Genomic DNA, 27,767 nt, shown 5'->3' on the forward strand with positions numbered 1-27,767 from the left:
CCCCCGCTGAAACCTCATTATTAAGAGACCTTGTGGCTGAGATACAAGAGTTAAAAGATATGTTTTCAGCGTTTAGAGACCTTAAACCTTTTGCAGTCTGCCCCGAGAGCTCCGTCCACTGCGGCCACTATGGCAGCTTCCACTTCTGTGACTCTTTCCCCCATGTCATCAAACCAAGTCCACACCTTCCCAGTAAATATGGCCCCCAATAGACAAAAAACCTCAGGTGTGGCATACATACTCCTCCAAAGAAATGAGAGAACTAGGCAGGCCGTGAAGGAGGATGGGTATCATGCCCCATGGACCAAGTCCATTTTACGAAGCTTTTTCCAGCACCTTAACACCACCCAAGACTGGAAAGACTTAGCTTGTGCTGCACTCCCAGAACCCCTCTATCTGCAATGAAAGGCATGCTTTCGTGATGAATGCTCTAGACAATCACAGGAAAATATTCACAAACAGCTAGAATGGAATTTTGATGCATTGTTTGGAGCAGGAGAGTTTGAAACTGGAACTCAGCAGGCAGAAGCCAAGTTTCCAACCGGTTATTTTGAACAAGTATGCATCTGCGCAACACAAGCATGGGAAAGGTTAAACCCATCCACAGTAGAGGCCTCAATCCCCATTAACTCTCTTCACCAAAACACTGATGAATCCTTAGCGAACTTCATCTCCAGGGTGCGGTCAACCTTAGAGAGAAAGATTTATAATCCTGAAGTCTGCTCTCTCCTCCTGCGTTCTATTGTCTGGGATGGCATGATTCCACAATTCCGTCAGGCATGCCTTAGTCTTAAACACCTACACCCAGATAATTGGATTTTAGCGACACAGGAACTTACATCAGGCTCTTATGAGGCACCCATTACGACACAGGTTTATGCAGTTACCCCACGTAATCAAAACGGGGCCTGCTTTCAGTGTGGCCGCCAAGGGCATTGGCGTAAACAATGTCCAGATAAGTTGCGAACACGTCTCCTGTCAGGGCAACCACGCCTCCAGTTAGAGCAACCACACCTCCAGTCAGGACAACCCCGCCTTCAGTCAGGGAGCCAGAAGCCACGAACACTTGTCCCAGATGTCGGAAAGGTTTTCATTGGAAGACAGATTGTTGGTCCAAATTTCATAAAGATGGCACGCCCCTGAATGGCACAAATTCGGGGTCTGAGATTTTGTGGACCACTCCTGTTTTAGAACGAGGTCACCCTACTATGACAGTAAATATTGGCAATATTCCTTTTAAATTTTTGATTGACACAGGGGCAGAAAAGACGATTTTGAGGCAAGCAAAGTTTCCCCAAAATTGGAAACTCCTCCCAGGACCCAGTATACATGGAGTAGGAGGGGTGATCCCATCATTTTGCACACGAGACTCGCTCGTGTGGGAAGACCCAGAAGGTTCTACCAGACACTTCTGCCCTTTGATAGCTGATATTAGCAACAACCTACTGGGCAGGGATCTTCTGGAATGTCTTGATGTTAGGATACCCACAGATGCCTCTGCAGAGCATAACACTCGCTCCTGCGAGACCAGATCTAATTAGCACCCCCAATACTAACTGCAACTGTTCGAAACCAAACTCCCTGCTTAGACTGGCTTTCTAATGAGCCTGTCTGGGTGGAACAGTGCCCTCTGCCTAGGGATAAGCTAGAAATTTTAAAAGAGCTCGTCTGAGAGCAGTTGTCCTTGGGACATATTCGTCATTCTCGAAGCCCATGGAATACTCCTGTCTTTGTGATTAAAAAGCGCTCGGGAAAATGGCGCCTCCTCTAAGATCTCCGTGTGGTAAATAAAACCATGCCGGTTTTGGGCTCCTCCCAAAGGGGTTTGCCTCTTGCTTCTGCAATTCCCATGGGAATTCCAATCATAGCTATTGATATACAAGATTGTTTTTTCTCTATTCCCTTGCATCCACAGATTGTAAGCGTTTTGCCTTCTCTGTTCCTTCTATTAATAACGCCAGCCCTGCCAATAGATTTGAATGGGTGGAGCTGCCCCAGGGCATGGCCAATAGTCCTACAATTTGTCAAGAGGCTGTTAAATCTGCCATTTTCCCATATATTCATAAGGGCCTTAATGTTTTTCACTACATGGATGACGTCTTAATGTGGGGAAAATTAGATACAGATCTCTGTGCCCTACATGATTTTTTCATTCCTGCATTAAAGAAAAGTGGCCTTAATGTAGCTCCTGAGAAGATATAGCTAATTCCTCCAATATCTTTCTTAGGTTCAGAGATTTCTCTAATGCAAATTCGTCCCTTAAAACCTAGTGTTACTTTTCCTCCTAACCTTACTGTTGCTTCTTTACAAAGTTTTCTTGGAAATTTAAATTGGCTTAGGCAGTATCTTTATCCGCCTACAAGCTGCCTCCAACCACTGTTTGACCTGTTAAAAGGAAACAAACAGCCTCAAAACGTTAACCTCAAAATGTAGGTTAACTCCCGAGGCCTCCTTGGCACTGGAAAGGGTTAACCAGGTACTCCAGGACATGCACCTTGTTCGATTCTCCCCCACATCTCCGGTAAACCTTCTAATCTTTAACTCCACCCCCACAGTAGTAGGGGCATTGTGGCAGAACCATGGGGTTCTCGAGTGAATTCACAGCCCAGTAGGCAGAGCTCCAAGACTTCTCACTGAGATAGATGCATTAGCATTCATGGTTCACCAAGGAAGAAATAGGTCTGTGCAGGTCTTAGGGAAAGAAGTGGATTTAATTATTCTTCCCTTTTCTCTCACAGATACAGAGTGGCTCATAAGCCATCATTCCCACTTTGCCATAAGCTTTGTGGGGTTTCCAGGACAAATAGATAACCATTTTCCTTCTAATAAATTGATAGCTTCATTACCTCTTTTGCCTTTACAAGTACCTAAACTTTTTTCTCGGGATCCCATTCCCTCTGCTCCTACAGTCTTCACTGATGGTGGAAAAAAAGGAGCTGCTGCCCTTATATATTATCCAGACAAACAATCCCCTACCTCTCTTTAGTGAGCTTCCTGATAATTCCCCTCAGTACAAAGAACTTTATGCTCTTTTCCTTGCATTAAAAGCTGTACCAGAATCCTTCAACCTTTTTTCTGACAGTGTGTATACTGTTAACTTACTTCCATGGCTTGCTCATTCTTATGTGAAAATTGATGACAACCCACTTTCCCCTCTCTTGATTCAAATCACCTCTATGCTCTGTTCTCGAACCCAACCACTGTTTATTCAACACCTTCGTTCCCACAGCCCTCTTCCTGGTTCCCTGTCTGAAGGGAATGCTGTAGCTGACCAACTTGCCTCCACAGGAACTCTCCTAGTCTCTGTCTCTGATCCTGCTGACTTGCATTCCCTAACCCATGTTAATCTTAAAGGCCTTACAGCTCGATTTCCTGATGTTCCTTTACTACAGTTGAAACATATCATTGCTACATGCTCTTCCTGTGCAAGTCTCATAAAAACACCTGCTATTCAGACTCTTGGGGTAAACTCCCGAGGCTTAAAAGCTAAAACTCTTTGGCAAATCGATGTCACCCACATACCAAACTTTGGCAAACAAAAATATGTGTTTGTCTCAATTGATACCTTTTCTAAATTTCTGTGGGCGACAGCTCAGATGGGAGAAAGCTCTAAAAAGCTTATAAGCCATATGCTCTCCTGTTTTGCTGTGATGGGCTTACATCTTCAACTGAAAACTGACAATGGGATTACATTTACCAGCAAACAATTTAAAGATTTTTGTTCCCTCTGGGACATTACTCATACCACAGGCATTCCCTATAATCCACAGGGACAAGGCATTGTCGAGAGGGCCCATCAAACCCTTAAGGCTCAATTAAATAAAGATAAAGGAGGAATGTACCCCCCCAATATCCAGCTAGCAAAAGCCTTAGCTACATTAAATCTCTTTAATATTTACAATAATTCGGACCTACCTCCTATTATTCTTCACTGGCAAACACCATCTACTCTTCCAGCTATTAAGGTCAAGTGGAAAGACCCACTCGATACAATTTGGAAAGGGCCTGACCCTCTATTGACCATGGGATGGGGTTTTGCATGCATTTTCCCACATAATTACTCTAAACCTGTCTGGGTTCCTGCCCACCATGTCTCACAATACCCGCATGATGGCACTGCTATCCCTGAAGAACAACAAATACTACAAAAGGTATTTGACTAGATGCAGGATACATCCCAGGATTCATAATATGTCATGGCAGAATCTGGGAAATCTGGCTCTCAGAGACCTCTCTCCTACCCTTTCCCTGAATGTCTTGTATTATGACTGGCCAGTTGTGTTTTTTGAGTGAGTGTGTTGAATGACCAAAAATTTTTTTATGACCCATCTGCTCAGAGTACTGTAAATGTTAAAACCATTGTCACTAACATGCATTAACTCTCTAAGTAACCTGAGTCTGTTTATAGTCCAAAGTAAAAATAGTTAAAAAACCAAAATATATATTTTAACCAAAATTGGTCTGAAGATCTTGCTGTAGAGACTGCTACGAGAGGTAACATTAGATGACCTTCAAACAAAATTATAAAGATATTTAAACCAATTATAGTCATCGAGGTATCAATTATAGTAAACCTCTAACTTGTTACAAGTTTTATTTTTTTTCACAAGTAAGTGATTACAGCTATCAAGCCTTCATATGAAGAATCATCTGTTCATATGGTAAGGTATTAAACTGTAAGAAGTTCCTCTATATTCAACCTATGTGAATTAACAACATTCACATATTCTTGTACACTTAACTGGTGTATCTTGTCTTGCCACCATAGGCCTGCCTTTGTCAGCCAACAATTTAAAGATGTTTCCCTTTATAACATCACCCATGCCACAGATATCCTTTACTACCTCCAAAGACAAATGGCTGTTTCCCTGGACATCACATCCACTGACTGCTTCCCTTAGACTTGAGATATGATCCCACCTCTTCTTACCAATGGATACATTCCCCCTTCCTTACCCTGGCTACCCTTAGTTGTGGGACACTTCCTTGTTTTACTTCTTCTGCTCACAGTAGGTCCTATAATTCTTAACAAGCTCATGGCCTTTTTGCAACAACAGATTGATGCCATAAAGATGCAACCTATACAAGCTCACTATCATAGGCTGGACATGGCAGAATATGGAGTTGCTATGGAGGATTTGACCCCCTCCATCAGAACGTCCACCATGTAGAGGGCTGGCTAGCCAATGACGGGTAAAAGGGAAACTAGCGCTATCCAGTCAACCTAAGACAGGGCACCTAGTACTACTGGGCAAAAATGACCAGGTGTTCCAATGACGGGTAAGATGGAAGGCTGATCCCCAACCTAAGACAGGCACAGTCCACCCTGCCACAAAATAAAGTCCGCCAAACATCAAAACATGCACCCTTATATATATATATATAAGAAAGGGGGACATGTGGGGAGCCACATGTGCCCTCAAGTTTTGCTATTGGAATGGCCGTAGAGTCTTTGTTAAAAGGTAAGTTCCTGGGAGTCGGGCGGTAGCAAAGCAGGTTAAGCACACATGTGCAAAGTGCAAGGACTGGCATAAAGATCCTGGTTCAGGCCCTTGGCTCCTCACCTGCAGGGGGTTTCTTCACAATCGGTGAAGCAGGTCTGCAGGTGTCTCTCTTTCTCTCCTCCTCTCTGTCTTCCCTTCCTCTCTTCATTTCTTTCTGTCCTATCCAACAACCACAATATCAGTAACAACAACAATAATAATTACAACAATAAAACAACAAGGGCAACAAAAGGCAACAAATAAATAAATACTAAAAAAAAAAAAGATAAGTTCCCGCTTCCCTACACCTTAAGGGTCTTTGTTAAAAGATAAGTTCTTTTTCCCCATGAATCACCCAGGACCTTCCAGATAACGGCTGATTACCATGACAAATAAAAATAAAAATAATAATAAATAAATAGGAAAGATATATCCCCCAATACTCAGTTGGCTAAGGCACCAAACCTCTTTTTCTATAAAAAATTCAATCAGATGCCCTGCTAACCACGAGAAGCAGATTGTGTCTTCCACAGGAATCCTGGAAAAAACCATCTGGACCCCTGCACACCCTGACATCCCCCATAGATGGCACGACTACAGTAGCACACCCCCCGAAACCCTAGATGTCACCTGACGTGATCTGAAGAACCTGATTCACAGACTCCAAGGACAGAACTTCTTTTCCTGCCTGTCTGCCTTTCCTGCTTCTGCTTTGACTGTCACGTGTTGGCGGTTCCAGCTCACTCTCTACAGAAAAGCAGAATTCCAGAGGCTGACCTTTCTCATGCAGCATTTCATCCCCTGCCATTTCTCCCCCTAGTCTAGTTGCCTACTTTGGACTGCGACTTCTATCGGACTTGCTGGTATACCCTTTTTACACTTTAGACAATTTTACAGCAGCTTCCTTCCCTTCACATTGCTGGTTTTTCATAGACTGACCCTGAGTAGTTCATAGACTCTAAGAGCTTTACTCTATTCTTTAAAAAACAAAGCAAAAGGGAATCAGCTGGTAGTGCAGTGGTTAAGCGCAAGTGGCAGAAAGCGCAAGGACCAGTGTAAAGATCCCGGTTCAAGCCCCCGGCTCCCCCCCTTAGACATAGTGATGTTTCTATTAGGAGCACAGAACTAAGGTCTAATAGTTTTATGTGTGGGGTTCTAATCAGTTTGAGTGAGTCTCCTAAGAGACACAAGTAGGTCTTTCTCTCACTTTCCTACTCCTACACACTAAGGAAAGCTCATCTATCTACAAGATTGCTCCTGCCAGAAGACAAACCAGCTTGGTCTCAGATATCATAGACTCTACAGACTGCTGCCCTGGCCATTAGATAAAAGGAAAGGGGGAGATGCTGGGAAATTGTGCAGACGCAGTCACATCTGCCATGTTGTCCCCTCAGGCTATTGCTAGTTCCCGTAAGAGTTGGGACATTCTCAGAGCACCTGTTCCACCATGTTGTGCCCTCAGGGCATTGTCTATTTCCCCGCCATAGTTGAAGTGCTTTGGTTACTCCTCCCCCTTCCCATTCTCACGAGAGTTATTTTCCTATCCTGGAGTGCTATGGTTACTCCTCCCCCTTCCCATTCTCGTGAAAGCTGCTCCTATAAAAGCCCTTCTTCTTCCGCACCTCTTTTGCCGGCGCTTCACTTCGGTGTTTAGACGCAGGAAAGGTTATTGCGTAAGGCGGCCATTTTTACTACCTCCACGTGGCCCAACCTACTTCTCTTGCACCCAACTCTGAGGTGCCAGCGCAAATAAAGATTTGTGTTTTCCTCTTTGCTCCGGATCTCCTCTCTCCCTTCTCCGTGGTGCAGCCCGACACTTCAGTGTTTGGGGGGCTGGGCTCAAACCTAGAACACACATATAGCAAAGCAGTGCACTATCCAAGTGAGCTATTGCTCTTTCCCCAGAAGTCCATATTATGTACTTAATTAATAATAAATAGGTGCTAAAATACTAAAATCATTTCAATAAATGTTAATAAGAAACAAGGTGAATTAAACTGATTGTTTAAAATATTATTAAGACCTCTACCAGTAGTAATATACCTTGCTCTAGTAAACTCATTATTACTATAACTAATTACAAAAAATTTATTGACTTTTTAAATGACTAGATAGCATGATGTGACTGGAAACATTCATTTCACTGCTGCTACTTTCCTTTATCTGAACAGAGCACTAGTCTTCTTGCCTTGCCACAACACAATACAACACCATAGACAGAAAAGAGAGAAATGTATTTTCTCATAGTTCTGCAGCTATAGTGACTTAGTAATGGAAGGTTAGTTCTTCCTTACCCTACCAGGGAAAGATAGAAATAGGCTGGGGGTATAGATTGACCTGCCAATGCCCATGTCCACCAGAGAAGGGATTACAGAAGCCAGATCTTCCACTTTCTGCACTCCATAAAAATCTTTGGTCTTTATTCCCAGAGGGATAAAGAATAGGGAAACTTCCAATGGATGGGATGGGGTAAAGAAGTGAACTCTGGTGGTGGGAGTTATATGGGATTGTACTCCTCTTATCTCACAATCTTGTCGATCATTATTAAATCACTACTAATAATAGTTAAAAAAAAAGTTGACTCTTCCCCAGAAAACAGTTGTTATATATAACAAAATCATTCAACAAATTTCATCATAGAACAACTAAAATTTCTGGTAAAGTTAGGAATATCACTACCTGAAGGCTGATGACTGCACATGGACAGTGGGAGCAGGAGGGGAGGGAGAGAAGAACTGAAGCAGAAATGCAGCACTGCATTGCCGACACGTGCCATCCTTGCAATTGCTTCCAGTCCACTTGGTGGACTGAAAGGACCCACACAGAAATATTTAGGGACCAAGTGGGTTAGAAAATAAAAGTTCAGCACTGGTGTTAAAAGCTGTAGAAGCCAAAGACTCCTGGGCAACCCCCAGGGAACTAACACTGTACTCTATGGCAGCAGGAAAGTCTATCAGATTCTAAGGTGTCCAAGTTGCCACAGAGATCCTGGTGATCAGATTGCCCTGCAAGAAAAAAGTGACTATGACCTCCCAGCAGAATTCCTACTTTTAGGAAACAGTCTGGAAGGAGGAGGTCTTGGGTCTCTCCACCCTTCTCTTAATACTCTAGACTAAACTTTCTGGTCCTTTTTCCAACTATGAAACCATCCCCCCAGACAACAGCTTAGGACACCTGCATATTAGATGTCAGGCGCAGGCAAAAACTAGTTGGGTCATGGGCCCCTTGGAATATACCTAAAATAGACCTATGAGCTTTTTCCAAAATGGAGACTCCAAATCTCCATCTGTAATATTCTTGCCTTTAGGTTCATTATTAGTCAACAATGTTCTCTACTTTCTTTTAAAAAAATATTTCTTTATTCCCTTTTGTTGCCCTTATTTTTATTGTTGTAGTTATTATTGTTATTATTGATGTTGTCGTTGCTAGACAGAACAGAGAGAAACGGGGGGGGGGAGACAGACAGGGGGAGAGAAAGACAGACACTTGCAGACTTGCTTCACTGTTTGTGAAGTGACCCCCTGCAGATGGGGAGCCAGGGGCTCGAACCGGTCCTTGTGCTTTGTGCCACCTGCACTTAACCCATTGCGCTACTGCCTGACTCCCTTTGCTCTGCTTTCTATCGTAACTCTTTTTCAGCCACCAGGTTGACGCCAACTGGACTTCCCTGTGCAGATGATCCCACCATATATCCTGGAGCCCCACCTCACCAGATCCTTGGCCTCTGAGGGAAATAGACAGGCTGGGAGTATGGATCGACTTGTCAACACCCATGCTCAGTGGAGAAGCAATTACAGAAGTCAGACCTTCCACCTTCTGCACCCCATTATGACCTTGGGTCCATACTATCAGAGGGTTAAAGAACAGGAAAGCTATCAGGGGAGGGGATGGAATATGGAGTTCTGGTGGTGGGAATTGTGTGAATCCCTCTTATCCTATGGTCTTGTCAGTGTTTCCATTTTATAAATAAAAACTTAAAACAAATAAGCAAATAAAAAACAGTACCAGACAAAACTAAAGGAGTTTGCTGTTAACAGACCTGCTGTACAAGTGTTACTAAAATGAGTGTCACATAGAAGCAAACAAGGAAAATTTAACCCTTAAAAAGGTGACAAACAAGCCAGAGAAATGCAAGACCACTTGGGGCCAGGTGGTGGCGCACCTGGTGAGCAAACACATTATAATGCATGAGGACCCAGATTTGAACCTCCAGTCCCCACCTGCAGGGGGAAAGCTTTGCAAGTGGTGAAGCAGTGTTGCAGGTGTCTGTTTATCACCCGTTTCCTTCTTGAGACCTGGCTGTTTTTATCCAAGAAAGAAAGATAATACAAAATAATAATAATAACAATAAAATAAGGTAACTTTAAAGGATGAAAAGAGGAGGAAGAAATGGATACACAAGCAAAGGAACAAGAATGAAACGCAAGCAAAGAATGGTGAGACAAGACCCATTTCAAAAAGACTCTTAGATATATCAATATACAACATACTTAGTATATAATAGTACTTTTATGTATAACACATTTATATCATTTATATACACATAAAGTGCTGTCATTCTGTATAGCACTTTTAAAATTACATCTTTTTTTTTCATCCTTCTTATCCTATATAAAAATGTGAGGTTCTTTAATTTGGTATTTGTGTGAAAGAACTCTCGTTGCTATAGTTTATATCTGTTACCAAATGACCTGCAGTTTCTCTGTTAGATAACTACTGCATGGCTTCACTCATATTTGCAATATAAAGAACTGAAACACATAAGCTTGTTATAAAGAAACAAAAAGTAGTCAAACTATCACAAAGACTTTATGAAAACTATGGTGGTTATCCTTGAAGGGGGAGAAGGACAGTTGGGAAAGGAAGAAGGGAGGACACAGAACTGTGGTGGCTGGTGGGTTGTGTAACAATTATTAAATGATGGAAAGGAAAAATAGGGGCCGGGCAGTGGCACACATGATTGAATGCACATGTTACAATGTGCAAGGACATGGGTTCGAGCCCCTGGCCTCCACCTATAGGGGAAAGCTTTGTGAGTGGTGAAGCAGGGCTGCAGGTGTTTCTCTCTCTCTCTCTCTCTCTTTTTTTTTTTGTTTTACCTCCAGGGTTATCGCTGGGGCTTGGTGCCTGCACTACGAATCCACTGCTCCTGGAGGCCATTTTTCTTTTTTTCTTTTCTTTTTGTTTTTTGGATAGGACAGAGAGAAGTTGAGAGGGGAGGGAAGATAGAGAGGAAGAAAGATAGATATTTGCAGACCTGCTTCACCACCTGTTAAGTGACCCTCCTGCAGGTGGGGACCCTGGGGCTCTAATCGCGATCCTTGCGTGGGTCCTTGCGCTTCACTGTGTGCGCTTAATCCGGTGCACTACCGCAGACCCCTCACTCCTTCTCTATCTCCCCCTCCCTTCTCAACTTCTGACTGTCTCTATCTAACAAATACAGATAATAATAATAATAATAATAATAATGTGTTTCTGAATACTAGAATTTGTTAAAAAGAAAATTACTGGATATGTATATATTTTCATAATGTCATTAATAAATTTAACAGGTGAAAAAAGTACATGATACACATTGTTTATTTCTCCAGATGCAAGACAAATCAGTCTTCAAGTATTTGAGATTTAATCTTACTTTCTGTTAAAAAACATACATGTACTTATCACAGTGAAAATACAAAGGAACTAAACTATTGCCAGGGATGACAAAACTGTGGCAAGTTTGATAGATTGACTGATAAGTAATTATGTACATATATAATATTTTGTGTACATTTTATGTACATACATACATATATATTACTACTTTACCTGCTGAAGTTCCTGCTCTCTTTGTTCATGCCTCATTTCCATCTGTTTAATTTTTTTTTCTAAGTCTGCAAAATGTTTCATTTCTGGTGTGTGGTTTTCTTTGGCTTTTTGCAATTCTTCTAAAAGTTTTGTAATCTAAAATTAAGGCATTAAATAAATAAATAAAAAACTATGTTCAAAGAAACTATTTATTTACTTATTTATTTATTTGTAATCACTGGGACTTCACCACTCCAGACTTGACTTTTTCAGACAGAAAGATATCACAGCAATAAAGCTTCCTTTAATAGGGTGGGAGCCATGCTTGAACTTTGGTCTTGTGCATGACAACACAAGCAATTATCCATGTAAGCTATCATGCTGGCTTAGAAACTATTTTTAGTAAAAAGAAGCAAGAATGTTCACATTCTCTTAAAACATTTCTTTAGATAAAAAAAAACTCTTGTTAACTACAAAGGTATCTTGAATAGTTAGACAAGCTGTTTTTATTTCCTATGTCCAGTTAATAAAGGATCATCCTAGCTCTGTATGAAAATCAAGTTCCAAGTTTCCAAATAATTGGATCAATCTCTGCCTCTCAATTTGATTATGGCATTCAAAATGAAGTTATGTGTTTTCTTTGGTTTGTTCAGCTTTGCTACTAGGTATCTGCTAAAAAAATGTGATCACTTTTAGGATTAAATAATACATGTAATGCAGCAAATACATGTATAACAAAGCATAGCATCCAATACACAGTTCAATAAATAATATGTATACATGGGTGCACACATACAATAATTCTATATGGAATTCTCAAGCTCTTATCAATTTATAATTTATATTAATCCATTCTACAAGTAGATATGTACATATAGAGATATGAAAACTTTCTGTACTGGCTACTATCTTAGGTTCTGGGGATATAGAGATCAAAGACTTAGTCTCTGCCCCCAGAGAGATTTCAGTCCAGCACAGTATCTTCTTTTTCACACCACAGTTCACAGAGAAAACAGAAATAACGCTATGAAAACAAGGAGGAGTAAAATGTAGGTCTGAGGGGACCTGTTTGTTAGACTCAGTGAAACGATTAATTGCAGTGTCTTTATACCATATAGATCTGATAATCTGCTAGCTATTCACACTAAAAGACCAAACATTAAATAAACAAGTAAAAATGGATAAATTTCACAAGTTCAATTTTGATTTGGATATAAATTCCCAGAACCTAACAGAAATAGTGATTAAAAACTTACCATCTTTAAATTTTTTTTAATTATTTATTTTCCCTTTTGTTGCCCTTGTTTTTCATTGTTGTTGTAGTTACTATTGTTGTTGGTGTCATCGTTGTTGGATAGGACAGAGAGAAATGGAGAGAGGAGGGGAAGACAGAGAGGGGGAGAGAAAGACACTTGCAGACCTATTTCACTGCTTGTGAAGCAACACCCCTGCAGGTGGGGAGCCAGGGCTGGAACAGGAATCCTTACGCCGGTCCTTGTGGTTCGCGCCATGTGAGCTTAACCCACTGCGCTACTGCCTGACCCCCCCCCCCATATCTTCTTTCTAAATTAGTTTTTAAAAATATGAAACTACAAGTACATGAACTCAGACACAAATCTAAATATTTTGACTGTGAAATGCACAGGTGCTATCATTAGTGATAAAAGAAATATGGAGACTGTAATTGAGAAGACTCATTGAAAAGTGAGGAAGAAGTATATTGTGGTGATAACTGCTGAACATAACCATCTGATGTGTGAAAACATCAAGTACTATCAATTGTAAAACAAACCCCCAAAAGATAACTGCTGACCTCAGGAAATTGTAAGGAGCATAGTTCAACATGAATTGCCAAATATTCAGTTCAATTTTTAGTGATGATATAAAAAAGGGGGGTTGTTTCTCATTTACAGCCATGACTGACTTGTGATATTCACAGGTATCCAGTTATGGCACACAGAATAAGAAGTGCTGGCCAAGGGAAACAAGCAAGTGAGTGAAGGAGAATGCTAATATGGGAACACAATGGGGATAGGGTGGTAGGGATACCTAACTTAAAGATACAACAATACAAAAAGAAAATATTAGTGGTCTGGAAGGTGGTAGGTACTGCGGATAAAGCACTGGACTGTCAAGTATGAGGTCTTGAGTTCAATCCCCGGCAGCACATGTACCAGACTGATGTCTGGTTCTTTCCCTCTCTCCTCCTACCTTTGTCATTAATAATTAAATAAAATCTTTTTTTTTTTTTAAAAAAGAAAATATTCATCATTCAATAATGAATTATATACACTTAGAAATTTAGCTCTATACAAAGAGCAGAGAAATCTTGAAGTGGAATATATCTCAAAAATCCTTGAATTTTTTTATCCTAGGAGATAACTGAATACATAATCAGAGATGCTGATCAAAAATGTTTCATGATACATGAATAGTGCTAACAAAAGCTGAAAATAGTCTGAGGTTTCAAAGACAGGGAAGTTAATAAAAAAACAAACAAACAATTAAGAGATTAGGACCTTGGGTAAGTGCCTGAATGCTAAAGCTGGAGCTTCTTCATGTTGCTTGGTAACCTCAGGCCAGCTATTTCATTTCTTTCTTTCTTTTTAAGATTCACTTGTTTACTTACTAATGAGAAAAAGAACCACATCACCCCTCTGGCATATGCAGTACTGGGAATGGAATTGAGGACCTTAAGCAGGCAAGTTTTGTGCTCTGCCACTGTGCCACCTATCTAGCTCCCATTTCCTTTTTCTCAGCACCACTTTTCTTTACCTATAAAAACAGAACAGTACCGATCCTTATGAATACTGATGGACTGAGCCCTGATCCATTTCACTGTGAGACTCACAAAGAGCCCTTGTCATAGTATGTAACAAACACTAATTACTAAAACTCCTACACTGTAAACTGCTATTATAAAATGGAGTGACATTAATATGAAAACATACAATTCAATACATGAAACTCTGATTCACCCATTATGGATCATGTGGATAAAGGTCGATTTTTAAATACTTTTTAAAATTATTTATTTCCCCTTTTATTACCCTTGTTTTTTTTTATAGTTGTTGTAGTTATTATTATTGTTGTTGTTGATGTCATCGCTGTTACATAGGACAGAGAGAAATGGAGAGAGGAGGGGAAGACAGAGAGGGGGAGAGAAAGACAGACACCTGCAGACCTGCATTACTGCCTGTGAAGCAACCTCCCTGCAGGTGGGGAGCCGGGGCTTGAACCAGGATCTTTACGCCGGTCCTTGCACTTCACGCCACCTACGCTTAACCCACTGTGCCAAAATACTTTTTTTCTTCTTTTTTTCTTTTACTTTTCTACTTCTTTCCTGGAAGAGATATGTCCTCTTACACTGTTGAGTAATCTCTATCATTTTCTTGGATGGGGGAATTAATGATTCATACAACAGTTGTTGACATACTGCTACAATTTCTCATCTCCCTGTGATAAGTTTTTGCAAAATATTCTCACTCTTCTTAATTCTGGTTCTTTTTCACCATCATGCATCAGGACCACAAGCCTCACCAGCTCCCTCCCTTCCTCTCTTTCCCCAGAGTCCTTTGTTCTAGTGCAGTATGTTTATGTGCTTTTCATGCATCTCATGTACTTCCATACTCTCCAACTTTTGGCATCATGCATCTTCCTGGCTGACCTGCTGGGAGCAACAACTAATGAGTATAAGCACTTAACTCAGAAGGTCTACAGGTTAACTGGATCTAGCACTGACAGAGATACTGAGCATAACAGGCCTTAAAATATCCATTGCTTCTTTCCTTTGTAGGCAAATCCCTGATAGTGTTTAGGTGTTCATGGGACTCTGAGTAAATCTGGACTGTGTTAAACCCATTAATTCCTTTTTTGGTGGTGAGTATGTAACTCACATCCCATAAAGTTAACTGGGGAGCTTTATAGCATATGCGAATCAGGTTCAATCTATTTCTGTCCCAACCATTACTAGAATCCAAGCTCTGGGAAGGTAAGGCCTAAAGCTTTATTTACTACTGCATCCTAAATGCCTCTAACACCCCCTCCATATTTGCTGAAAGAATGAGGAAGGGCAGAAAGGTGTTCTATCCTATGTAAAAGCTTAAAAAAGGAGATAGGGAGTGTTTAAGAACATTAGAGAGTGGCTGTAGGAAAAAGGTACAGCTTCTCTTCTTTTTGCTTAAAATGGATCTGGGGTCCAGTGAATTTTTTTTAGTATTTATTATTTATTTATTCCCTTTTGTTGCTCTTGTTGTTTTATTGTTATGGTTATTGTTGTTGTTATTGATGTCATTGTTGTTGGATAGGACAGAGAGAAATGGAGAGAAAGGAGGGGAAGACAGAGAAAGATAGACACCTGCAGACCTGCTTCACTGCTTGTGAAGTAACTTCCCTGCAGGTGGGGAGCTGGGGCTCGAACTGGGATTCTTATGGTCCTTGCACTCTGCGCCACCTGTGCTTAACCGGCTATGCTACTGCCCAACCCCCGCAGTGAACTTTCTAACTCTCCTCTTAGCTGGTAAATGTCAGGTAACCTTACAACATGTAAGCTTGTAGTAGCAATGTACCCTGATGGGTGGGTGGAATCATCTGGCCTTGGAGAACTTTGTATGAACTGAAATGCCTTCTGGAAGTGAGAAATGAGGATAGTTACTCTTGAGCTAGGTGTTTTCTTGTCAGAACTACTGTGCATGAACTGTAAGAGACATTGGTTTTTGTGGAACATGCCACACTAACAATTACCTCCTGTTCAGTCCCCTGGACCACTGCTGGGACTGCTGTGAGAACTACTTGCATTATAGAGAAATGCTTGCAGCTACTTTTCTGCCAGAATGTTTCTTGGCTGGTGCCCAGAATATTGTATACAGTACTATGTGCATATTTCTATCTTTCTATGATAACTGTGATTCTATAAGTTTACTTGACTCTCTGAGGGAATCTTACAGTGAGGCAAGTCAACAATTTAAGCTCAGATATTATCACAGACTCTATTATCATTTCATATCATACAACAGCTTGTGGCATATTATTTGAGATAAATTATAACGGGAACTTCAATTTAAAAGTAATATTCCTGGGATGATCTCACTCTCAGGGAGAAGTTAAAAAACAAGATCAGAAGAGAAAACACAAGTAGAACCTGAGCTGGAATTGGCATACTGCACCAAAGTAAAAGACTTTGGGTGAGGGTGTGTGTGTGGGGAGAATACAGGTCCAAAAAGAATGACAGAAGACCCACCATGCTTCACTTCAGACTGTGTCCAGGGACTTCAGGTGTGGAATGACAACCCTTCAGCTTCATCACTCGGCCAACAGGTTCCGGATGCCAGCATGATGCCGACCAGACTTCCCTGGACAGAGGACCCCACCAATGTACTGGAGCTCCACTTACCCAGAGACCCACCCTACTGGAGAAAGAGAGAGGCAGATTGGGAGTATGGATCGACCAGTCAATGCCCATGTTCAGCGGGGAAGCAATTACAGAAGCCAGACCTTCCACCTTCTGCAACCTACAATGACCTTGGGTCCATACTCCCAGAGGGATAGAGAATGGGAAAGCTATCAGGGGAGGGAGTGGGATATGGAGATCGGGTGGTGGGAATTGTGTGGAACTGTACCCCTCTTATCCTATGGTTTTGTTAATGTCTCCTTTCTTAAATAAAAAATAAATAAAAAATGCATGACAGAGGACCTAGTGGGGGTTGTATTGTTATATGGAAAACTGGGAAATGTTATACATGTACAAACTATTATATTTACTGTCAAATGTAAAACATTAATTCCCCAATAAAAAATTTTAAAAAAGAAAAAGAAAATTCATTAACTATGTATCCTAGGACAATGTAATTATATATAGTTGTTTTTTAAAAAATAATATTCCAAAGGGCCTATGACTATGCTAGTTTTTTTTTTTTTTCTGAGCCTGACATTTGAAATGCAGGTGGGCCCAAGTTATTGTCTGAGGAGATGATGTCATAGCCGCAGAAAGGACCAGAAAGCTGGATCAGGGAAGCAAGTAGCTCCAACATATGGGAAAGGTATATAAATATTGTTGATTGTAAACCCCATTGATTTGATGTAATCTGGGGCCCATATTCAGCTTAGGAGCCTATGTGACCTAGTCATGGGCACTCTGGAAGGTAACTAAAATAGTACTACTACCTGTCTACAAAATGGAAACCCCCCAACTCTTCATCTGAACTATTCCAGCCTTTAGGCTCATGATTAGTCAGCAATTTGTTTGACCTTGTATGTTAACTATTTTTTTTTCAGCCACCAGGTTCCAATGCTAACATGATGCCAACCAGACTTCCCTGAAGACAACTCCACCAATGTGCCCTGGAGCTCCACTTCCCTGAGCAGATGACCCTACTAATGACTCCTGGAGCCCCACTTCCCCAGAGCCCTGCCCTGTATACCTTTATCCTATCATCTTGTCAGTGTTGTTATTTTATAAATAAAAATTAAAACAAACAAACAAACAAAAACAACCTGTCAAGTTTACATAATTATTATGCTAAGTGTGAGACAGTTCTCTGCCCAATGATGTCAGTGTTGAACTATGTTGAAAAACTCAACCCTGTTTTTTACAGGTTTATAAAATAACCCTAAATTACTATTAAAAATTAAATTACTGGAGGTTGGGCGGTAGTGCAGCGGGTTAAGCGCATATGATGCAAAGTGCAAGGACAGGCATAAGGATCCCGGTTCAAGTCCCCAGCTTCCCAACTGCGTGCGGGGGAGGGGGGGGTCAATTCACAAGCAGTGAAGCAGGTCTGCAGGTAAAATTTGTCTTTCTATCCCCATCTCTGTCTCACTTTCTCTCTGTCCTATCCAGCGACAACAATAACAATAATGACAACAATAAGGGCAGCAACAAGGGTCACAAAATGGGAAAAAATGGCCTCCAGGAGCAGTGGATTCGTGGTGCTGGCACTGAGCCCCAACGATAACCCTGGAGGCAAATAAATAAATAAATAAATAGTAAAAAATTAAGTTATTACAATGTTGCTTTAAAATGTATAGTGTGCTTTCACCGATGAATATGAAGAGACTGGAAGATACCCCCTCCCCTTTCCTTAAAGAACAGGAAAAACCAGACAACCACATGAAATGTTGTGCAACTCTAGTTAGCAGCACTGAAGGGTTGATAATTCCTGAGAGAAGGGCCATGGGCAAGATGAGTTCTATAATTGCTTTGTTTTATTGCCGGGAAGCAGTTCTGAAGCCACTGGAAATAGTACACTGAAGAGTTCCTGGAGCTCACAAAGGGCTGGGAACAGTTCATGCTGTCACCAGCCTGAGAGGTACAGGTCTGCAGGGATGTAGTTTAGCAGGGTATTTATTGGCAGTGGGAATACATTAGCTGGGTTAAAATATCATGAATATATGGCTTATTAAGTGGCAGACCATCATTAAGCAAGAGACAGAATGAAAAAATAAATAAAATAAAGGTGTATATGATTCAAGGAGCACAGTGAATGGCTTATCTTTGTTTCACACTTTCCAGAATCAAAGGATTTTAAGAGTAGTAAAAATGATGAGCTTCCAGGAAGACCTATTTCCTGGAAATGACAGTGTTACTAGTGATTCAACGGCCGCTTTAACTCTTTCTTAATTAATTCAACAGTGTCAGAATTGATACTAAAGGGCCTTAACTATCCAATTTTATACTCAAAAAAACAAACAACAACAACAACAACAACAACAAAAAATAATGTCCGTATCTCCCCACTACCCAGAAAAATCCTCAATAAACATTGAAATAACAATCCTTAAGTTTCAAACTTATCAACGAATTCATGATATTTTCATTGCATATGTCATGCTTTCAGGCTGTATCTCCTTGCATATTTAAGTAAAAAAGATTATAAAGAGGTAGGAATATGATAGAAATAGCTAAAAAGCAATCTGTTAGCCCAATATTTTGGTGATTTCTTACCTCTCTTTGCAGGATTTCTTCTCGAATTTGAGAAGCTATAAGAGACTCTTGTTTGTTTTGCAGCTCACTAACTTGATACTGGAAATGTTTTATCAGTACCTAAGAAATAGAAGTACCGAGTTAATAAACTTCTTCCTTAAACATAATTTGGAAAATATAAATAAATTAATGATTTTTGTTTCTCCTAACAAGTAAAAAGAATCCTTATATATAAAACTATTGAATTCAAGTGGTCCAGTGGTTACAGCACTGGACTTGCAAGCATGTGCTGAAGCAACAATCAGGTTCTCTCTTCTTCCTCTCTCTCTTTTTTTTTTTCTCTCCTCTCTCTTAATAAGTCTTTAACAGAACTAAAATGCAATAGTAAAAAAGATCATTCAATTAAGTTCATTATTCTTTCACCTTGTAAATGCTATATGTGCTACAAATAAATGTGCAATTACTTGGCTTCTTTACCTCTAGTGTTTCTTCTTCTAAAGGCCTACAAGGGCTTTTAAAATAAATTCTTATAAAGGCTAAGCATTGTGAAGTGGCTACTATTATCTTCGTACTTTCTGATTGAGTAGGTTAATCGTTTTGATCAAAACTAGTGGCTATGTGGCTGCGTGGGTGGGGTGGCTCTGTAGGTATGGCACAAGACTTGGCTTATGTGAGGCCCCATAGTTTTTATCCCTAGAACCATAGATGCTAAGTGGACCTCTGGTCTCTTGCTCTTCTCGCTCATAAAATAATTAATCTAAAAAAAGCCCCACTACTGGGTATGGATTGACCTGCTAATGCCCATGTAGTAGACAAGCAATTAAAGAAGCCAGAACTCCCACCTCCTGCACTCCAAAAATAATTTTGATCCATACTCTCAGTGGGGGAGAAAGAGGGGAGAAATGACCAGAAGCCTGTGAATTCCAACTCTATCAGGAACCAGAGAGAGAGGAGGAAAAAGGGAGGGGCATTTGCATGTAGTAATAGGTGTATGTATGACTTGGAAAGGAGAAGATGTTACTTAAAAAAAATGGGCAAATAGGGGGTTGGCCGGTAGGGCAGAGTTAGGGTTAAGCACATGTATCGCAAAGCACAAGGACTGGTTTAAGGATCCCAGTTGGAGCACCCTCCCCCTCCCCACCACAGGGGGGTCGCCTCATAAGTGGTGAAGCAGGTCTGCAGGTGTCTTTCTCTCCTCCTCTCTCCATTTCTCTTTGTCCTATCCAACAACATCATCAATGGCAACAATAACAATAATGACAACAACAAGGGCAACATCAAGGGCAACGAAATGGGAAAAAAATGGCCTCTAGGAGCAGTGGATTTGTAGTGCAGGCACCGAACCCCAGCAATAACCCTGGAGGCCAAAAAAAAAAAGGCAAATATATACAAATCTAGACAGATAGTTGTAGAATAATAGTTAACCCATATCTGCAACCTTGGGAGAACTGCTGTAGCTTCCAATAGAGGGGTTGGGGTTCCAGAACTCTGGTGGTGGGAATGGTACAGAGTTACCTGTTTGTACACCTGTTCTCTTGTAATTTTTTAAATCAATATTACATCATTAAAGAAAAAAAAAGTCCCACTAACAACGAAATAAGAAAACAGAGATTTAAAAATATCCATGCAAACCAAATGTGTCTTGTATTTTCTTTTGCAACGAAATTGACATATATACATACTTTCACTGAGAAACTTCAAACATTAAGGAAAGAAAAAAACAACAACTTTCTTATCTCTAAAGTTTTTCTTTTAACTACTAGACTATGCTGCCTTTCATCTAACTCACATTTATTGACATTTATTGAGAACTTTGAGAACATGACTTATTTATTGCACTACGGCATAATGACATCACTTTTCCCATCTCCTCCCAGCCTGCTCCTTCATATATAACCAATTGTCAAAGTGCTTACATTGTCCACGGGTACCCCAGTCCCACAGAGGAAAAAGCTAGAAGTTACCTGCAAGGCTATATGAATGGTTATTTTTGGTACTATATGCACTTAACCAGGTGTGCCACTGCCCAGCCCAAATGGTTACTTTTGGAAAACACCTTAAATTTTGTTCACTGGGAGCACATCTTCAACAGATGACTGAATAAAAAAAAGGTATGGGACATATACACAAAGGGAATAATGCTCAGCAATAAAAAAGTGATATTGTGTTCTTTGGGATAAAATGGATGGAATTGGAGATTATGCTTAGTGAAGTAAGTATGGAGGCAAAGGACAACTACAGAGCGGTTTCATTCATATGTGGGATGTAGAGAATTGAATGCAGGAACATGAAAACAAACACACAGCAACAAAAAAAGTCAACCTATATCCAAGACTGTGGGAAAACTATAATGGCTACCTAGGGGAACATGGAGTGGGGTGGGGGTGCACAGACCTTGGGTGGCAGATGGTGTACAATTATATTCCTATTAACTTATCTTGTAACTCACTATTGATTCAATATGTCAAGGGTGAAAAACAGATCTAATACTTCTAATAATAGTTTTCTAATTAGATCTAGCTCTGCATATACATATTTCCTTTAGCCTAAGAATTTAATGTTTCAGATTTGTAAGATGATCAAATTCTGATACTGGGCTTAACTTTAAGTAGCTCTAAAAATATATTTGTATACATAAGTTTTAAATACCTAAGTTACCTACAACTGTAGAGCTAGTGGTCTGGGAGATGGTGCAGTGGATAAAGCATTGGATTGGGGACAGGGTGGTGGGGCACCTGGTTAAGCACACATGCTACAGTGTCAAGGACCCAGTTTCAAGCCTCTGGTCCCTATCTGCAGAGGAAAAGCTTCACAAGTGGTGAAGCAGGGCTGCAGGCATTTCTGTCTCTTTCTCTCTCTTTCTCCTCCAGCCCCCTCAGTTTCTATTTCTATTCAGTAATAAATAAATAAAATTTAAAAATTGATAAAGCATTGGACTATCAAGCATGAGGTCCTAAGCTCAGTCCCTTGCAGTACATGTACCAGAGTGATGTCTGGTTCTTTAACGCTATCTTATCTTTCTTATTAACTAATAAATATTTTTTCTTTTCTTTTTTTGCCTCCAGGTTTATTGCTGGGGTTTGGTGCATGCACCATGAATCCACTGCTCTTGGAGGCTATTTTTTCCCTTTTTGTTTTATTGTTGTTGTGGTTATTATTATTGTTGTTATTGTTGGGTAGGACAAAGTGAAATGGAGAGAGGTGGGGAAGATAGAGGGGGGAGAGAAAGATAGACACCTGAAGACCTGCTTCACCGCTTGTGAAGTGATCCCCTGTAAGTGGGGAGCCGGGGGCTAGAACCAGGATTCTTTTGCCATTCCTTGTGCTTTGTGCCATTTACACTTAAACACTGTACTATCACCCAACCCCCAGTAAATAAAATCTTTAAAAGAAAAAAAAAAAGACTTATAGAAAAGATGAAGACCACAATGAATATTCATGTTTATCAATTTGATTTAACAACTGCTAACATTGTGCCATATTCGCTTTTTAAAACAATCTTTACTCATACCAAGTCAACAGTAAAACTATCATAAGCAAATAAAAATCTTTATTTGGATATACCATTTGAAAACAAGTCTCAATTCAATTTTAATTATAATCAACTTGTTAATACAATGGAAAGGCCACACAGTAGACATTCAGAGATACGGTGAGGAGGTAAACATATAATCCAAGAAGAAAAACACATCTGAGAAAAGGTAGATCCTCTCCTCATTCTGAGAAGACTATGCTTCATAATAGCAAGAGTTATATATAACCTGTTCATTATTTTATTCTGTGCCAGACTGTCTATGATCCAGAAGTACTATCTAATGAATGAAAGAGAGAAAGAAGAATGAGTAAGACATGTTGGATGGGAGTTGGTAGAGGGAGATGACTCAGTATTAAAGTTCACGTATGGGCAGGGATAGATAGCATAATGGTTAGGCAAAGACTCTCATGCCTGAGGCTCCAATAGCCCCAGGTTCAATCCGTGTACCACCATGAACCAAAGCTGAGCAGTGCTCTGGTTAAAAAAAAGGATCTGCACCATTCCAGCCTTTAGGTCCATGATGGTTCAACAATTTGTTTGGCTTTGTATGTTAACTCTCTTTTCAGCCACCAGGACCCAGATGCCAGTATGATGTCGACTAGACTTTCCTGGACTGACGACCCCACCAATATGTCCTGGAGCTCCGCTTCCCCAGAGACCCACCCTACTAGGGAAAGAGAGAGGCAGACTGGGAGTATGGATCGACCAGTTAATGCCCATGTTCAGCAGGGAAGCAATTACAGAAGCCAGACCTTCCACCTTCTGCAACCCACAAGGACCCTGGGTCCATGCTCCCAGAGGGATAGAGAATGGGAAAGCTATCAGGGGAAGGGATGGGATATGGAGATCGGGTGGTGGGAACTGTGTGAAGTCGTACCCCTCTTATCCTATGGTTTTGTTAATGTCTCCTTTCTTAAATTAAAAAAAAGAAAAAAAAAGGAAACCATTCAAGTATTAAAATCTCAATCACATAAGACATATTCTTTAGTCATCCATCACAACATACTTACCAGAGGCTCATTTGAAAAATGTATGAACAAAAGTTTGAAACAGAATAGTTAAACATATGTTAATGGCATTCTTTCTGAGTCAATAATGTTTTCCATTTCTGTCACCAGTCTCAGGAAGTGAAGTTGAAATACTTCCAAAGTAAATAATTTTCTGCTAACAGTAATAAAATAACAGTAATAAAATGAAGAAAAAAGAAATTAAAATCAAAGAAAAGTTTGTGTAAAGTCGTCTACCTCTTGCGTTGCTATTTTTCGATTTAGTTCAGCTACTTTGGAAGAAGAATTTTCGACAGCATTTTGGCAAAGGAGTTTCTCTATTTCCCTCTGATGAGATATTTGGAGAGATGTTATGTGTGCTGAAGTATCTTCCTTGACCCTTGAGAGCAAATAAAAAGCAAACCACACATGAGTAGGTCTTCAAGCCCAAATTCAGAGTGAGTACAAAAAAAAAAAATGAGAGTATAGTCTGTATGATATATATCATGGGAAGATGAGAAATTGTACTTCTGTGTCAATCCCTTTCCTATGGATATACCCAGGAAAAACCGAGACATCTATCCAAAAAGACCTATGCACACCTGTGTTCATAGCAGCACAGTTTGTAATAGCCCAAACTTGGAAGCAACCCAGATGCTCAGTGGCAGATGAGTGGCTTAGAAAGGTGTGATATATGTATGTATGTATGTGTGTGTGTGTGTGTGTGTGTGTGTGTGTACAATGGAATACTATAAAGCTAATAAAATGATGAGATAATCTCCTTTGCAATAAGTTGAAGGTATGTTGAGTGAGATAAGCCAGAAAGAGAAGGATCAATACCAAATGACCCACTCACTGGTGGGAACTTTTTTATTTAAAAAAAAAAAGGATAGTAAAGGAAAGCATTGGGTGAAACTTGTACTGGGTGTGGTGTATTGTACCAAGTAAAGGATTCTGGAGTCAGAGGGAAAGGGATGGGATGAAGAGATATTGGGTCCTGCTATATGTTGGGGGACCCTAGGTTGGACGAGTGAGTCAAGAAGAGATGAGTTGTGCTTATGTGTCAAAGACTGTACTGTGAACCATTAATACCCCAATAAAATTGGGGGGAAAAAAAGTTTAAGAGATTTAGCAATTAAAGTAGTGAAGGCAGAGAGGACCCAACATTTACTGTTTTATACATTACTGCCTATCAGTTCTTATAATTACTCCATGAGTTCATTATTATTTACTCTAAGGGGAAACTTGAATTATCTAGGCTCTCAAGCCAAGAAAGCTAGGAGTTGCGTGGGATGTTATTGTCTGGGTCTTTCACTTTAGTTTCACTTTTTTTGAGGGAATCAAAGGCCCTAAAAGCTTTGTCTGAATTTAAAGCAAGGAGCTTGATGCTTTATCTTTTAAGATACATTCAGATTTCTTGCTTTATTATTCTTATCTGGATAATCATAGTTGTTCCTTTGCAGACTCATTACTGCTTTGTCTCTAAGCAAAGTCTGCCAGTTTTTGGTCTATACATATGATCCTTGGACTAACAGCATTCTAAGAATAAAATTTCTGAAATTAAAAAAATTCAGGGGAGTTGGGCAGTAGTGCAGTGGGTTAAGCATAAAAAGCGCAACAACCAGCATAAGGATCTCGATTTGATCCCCTGGCTCCCCACCTGCAGGGGAGTCGCTTCACAGGCAGTGAAGCAGGTCTGCATGTGTCTCTCTTTCTCCCCCCCCCTCTGTCTTCACCTCCTCTCTCCATTTCTCTCTGTCTTATACAACAATGACAACATCAATAATAACTACAACAATAAAATAAGGGCAACACAAGGAAATAAATACAAAAAACATTAAAAAAATTCAGCTTTCTAGGAGCCTCAAGGTGGTAGATGACTAGTGGTTTTTTTTTTTGGGGGGGTTACAATATTATAAATTATATAGGAGGAGCTGGAGGGGAGAGCAGGACATTTCCTGAGGAGCTTTCAGAAATATTTTGTGGAAGACATAGGACATCAAACAAGACTGAAACAAAGACAGTATGGAAATCTGGCAAGCTGGGACCACAGAGTAGTGTTAATGATGGAAGTTGAGATTCAGGTAAAGGAATTTAGTCAGATAATTCAGTTAAGTGATAATAAGGGCAGAGTGGCTCAGATATAGGAGAATTTAAAGGATATTCATGGTTTTTCTTGTTTGCTTGCTTGTTTTTGTCATGGCTGTGCTCATGTAAAGCACAACTCTGGGTGACTTTTTTTCAGACAGAAGAAAAGGGAGACGGACACCACAAGACTGAAGTTTCAACTGATGCTATAATATCTATCTTGTGGTATGCTGGGGACTTGAACCTGGACCACACATGGCAAAACAGGCATCCTACCAAATGAGGTAGCTCTCTGCCCACTCCTCATATTCATGTTTTTTGTTAGTTTGCCTCCAGGATTATTGCTGGGGCTCTGTGCCTGCACTATGAATCCACTGCCCTTGGTGGCCATCTTTTTTTACATTGTCTATACTATCTTTCTCTTTCCCTCTCTGTCTTCCTTCCTCTCGCAATTTCTCTCTGTCATATTAAAAAACAAAAATAGAAAAAAGATGGCCACACGGAGCAGTGGATTCATGGTGCAGGCACCTAGAACCCAACCCAGCAATAAGGGCAAAAAGGAAAAAAAAAAAAGGAAAAAAAAAAGGAAAAAAAAAAAAGGCAAGACTGGTTAGCCTGAGGTTACGGTCTGGATTCACATACAAAGGTTTCAGTTCATCATAATATGGTCATCCAACATTCAGAAATCCAACTCTAAGTCAGTACTATGCTCAGAAATGTGATAGAATTCTTACAATTTGGTTGCAAACCCAATTTTGGATTAAACTAAGATATTCAGAGGAAACACACATTAATATATTTTTCGATGCTTATATACTCATATATTTTAAAATTCCCATTTAAAAAAAAATCCCCATTTTTACCTTCTCATAGAATTTTCAAGTTGGTTCACCGCTACTTCAGATTTCTTCTTCAGTTCATTCCTTTCCAGAATTAACCCGTCTAGTTCATGTTTTAATCTGCTGTTTTCTTGTAAGACCTCTGAAATATCGGAATCCATAAAAATATATGGTTGGTAAAGTTTGCCATTCAGGCTTCCAGGGAAGGAGTCAGCATTGCCTTTACCTGGAAGCAAAACATCTTTCTTCACCCTTTTTGGAGTCGCCTCCTCCCTAGCCTTAGAGTTCTGGTTGGAAAGCATCACTCTCCGCTCCTTCTGAAGCCTCTCCACAGTTTTTGAAAGGTTTTGTATTTCTCGCTCCTTTGCAGCCAGTTCCTCATTGAGTCGTACCAGTTTCGCTTTAGCATGTGCCTGTTCTACCTGGAACTCTATAGACTGGAAATCTTTATCATCTTTATCATTTTTCTTGTGTTCTAAATCAGCATTCTGATTTTTAAGAATATCGATCTCAGCCTCAAGGTTTCTTATAGTGATTTGATGGGCTTCCTTAAGGTCGTTGAGTTCCTTCTCTAAGGCTTTGACCCTGGAGGAATTGTCCTCTTGGTTCTGGGGTGCCTCCTTCAATTCGTTGGCAAGTAGCTGTTCCTGCTCCTCTAGTCTCTGCTCATACTGAATCTGAGAAAAAGGATCCATAAAATGTCAAGTCACTGCTAAACATTTCATCATCTATTGTAGCCCTATATTCCTACCAGGACTGACCTATTTCTTCTTATAGGCATCCACTATATGTGCTAATTCCATCAACTTTGACCCAGTCAGTCACACATTATCAAGCCTTAATCTTTGAAGGGTACACTATGTAGTCCCCATTTATGTCATGCACTTTCATAACAAATGCTGCTTCATAAACATTAAATTATACATGTGCTTTAAACCACAATCAACTTAAACTAAACTTATTTTAAAACCATACAACCTCATTATTTAGTACCTCTTTCCACGAAAACTGAAAAACTCTTTGAGGATAAATAGGTAAAATATGGAGGGGTACTAAAGTCATTGAGAAATAGCACATTTTCCAACTTTTCTAACATAAACTTCTAGTTTAGAAATCTTAAAGGAA

General features: G+C 40.1%; 1 protein-coding gene across 5 annotated transcripts in view; it reads right to left on the reverse strand.

The window, feature by feature from the left end:
* CEP162 (centrosomal protein 162) overlaps positions 1 to 27,767 on the reverse strand; it is an 83,740-nt gene that overhangs the window by 4,472 nt on the left and 51,501 nt on the right. For 3 of the 5 annotated variants that reach the window (XM_060205459.1, XM_060205457.1, XM_060205456.1), the window contains 4 exons: positions 26,667 to 27,319; positions 23,974 to 24,115; positions 19,216 to 19,314; positions 11,295 to 11,429 (listed from right to left, as the gene is read on the reverse strand). In XM_060205459.1, coding sequence (XP_060061442.1) covers positions 11,295 to 11,429; positions 19,216 to 19,314; positions 23,974 to 24,115; positions 26,667 to 27,319 — 1,029 coding nt within the window. Of the gene's footprint in view, positions 1 to 11,294; positions 11,430 to 19,215; positions 19,315 to 22,727; positions 23,007 to 23,973; positions 24,116 to 26,666; positions 27,320 to 27,767 lie in introns of those variants that run through there. The other 2 variants (XM_060205458.1, XM_060205460.1) reach the window with 2 other exon arrangements.

The sequence above is a fragment of the Erinaceus europaeus genome, chromosome 13 (genome assembly GCF_950295315.1).
Source record: "Erinaceus europaeus chromosome 13, mEriEur2.1, whole genome shotgun sequence".
Taxonomy (NCBI): Eukaryota; Metazoa; Chordata; class Mammalia; order Eulipotyphla; family Erinaceidae; genus Erinaceus; species Erinaceus europaeus.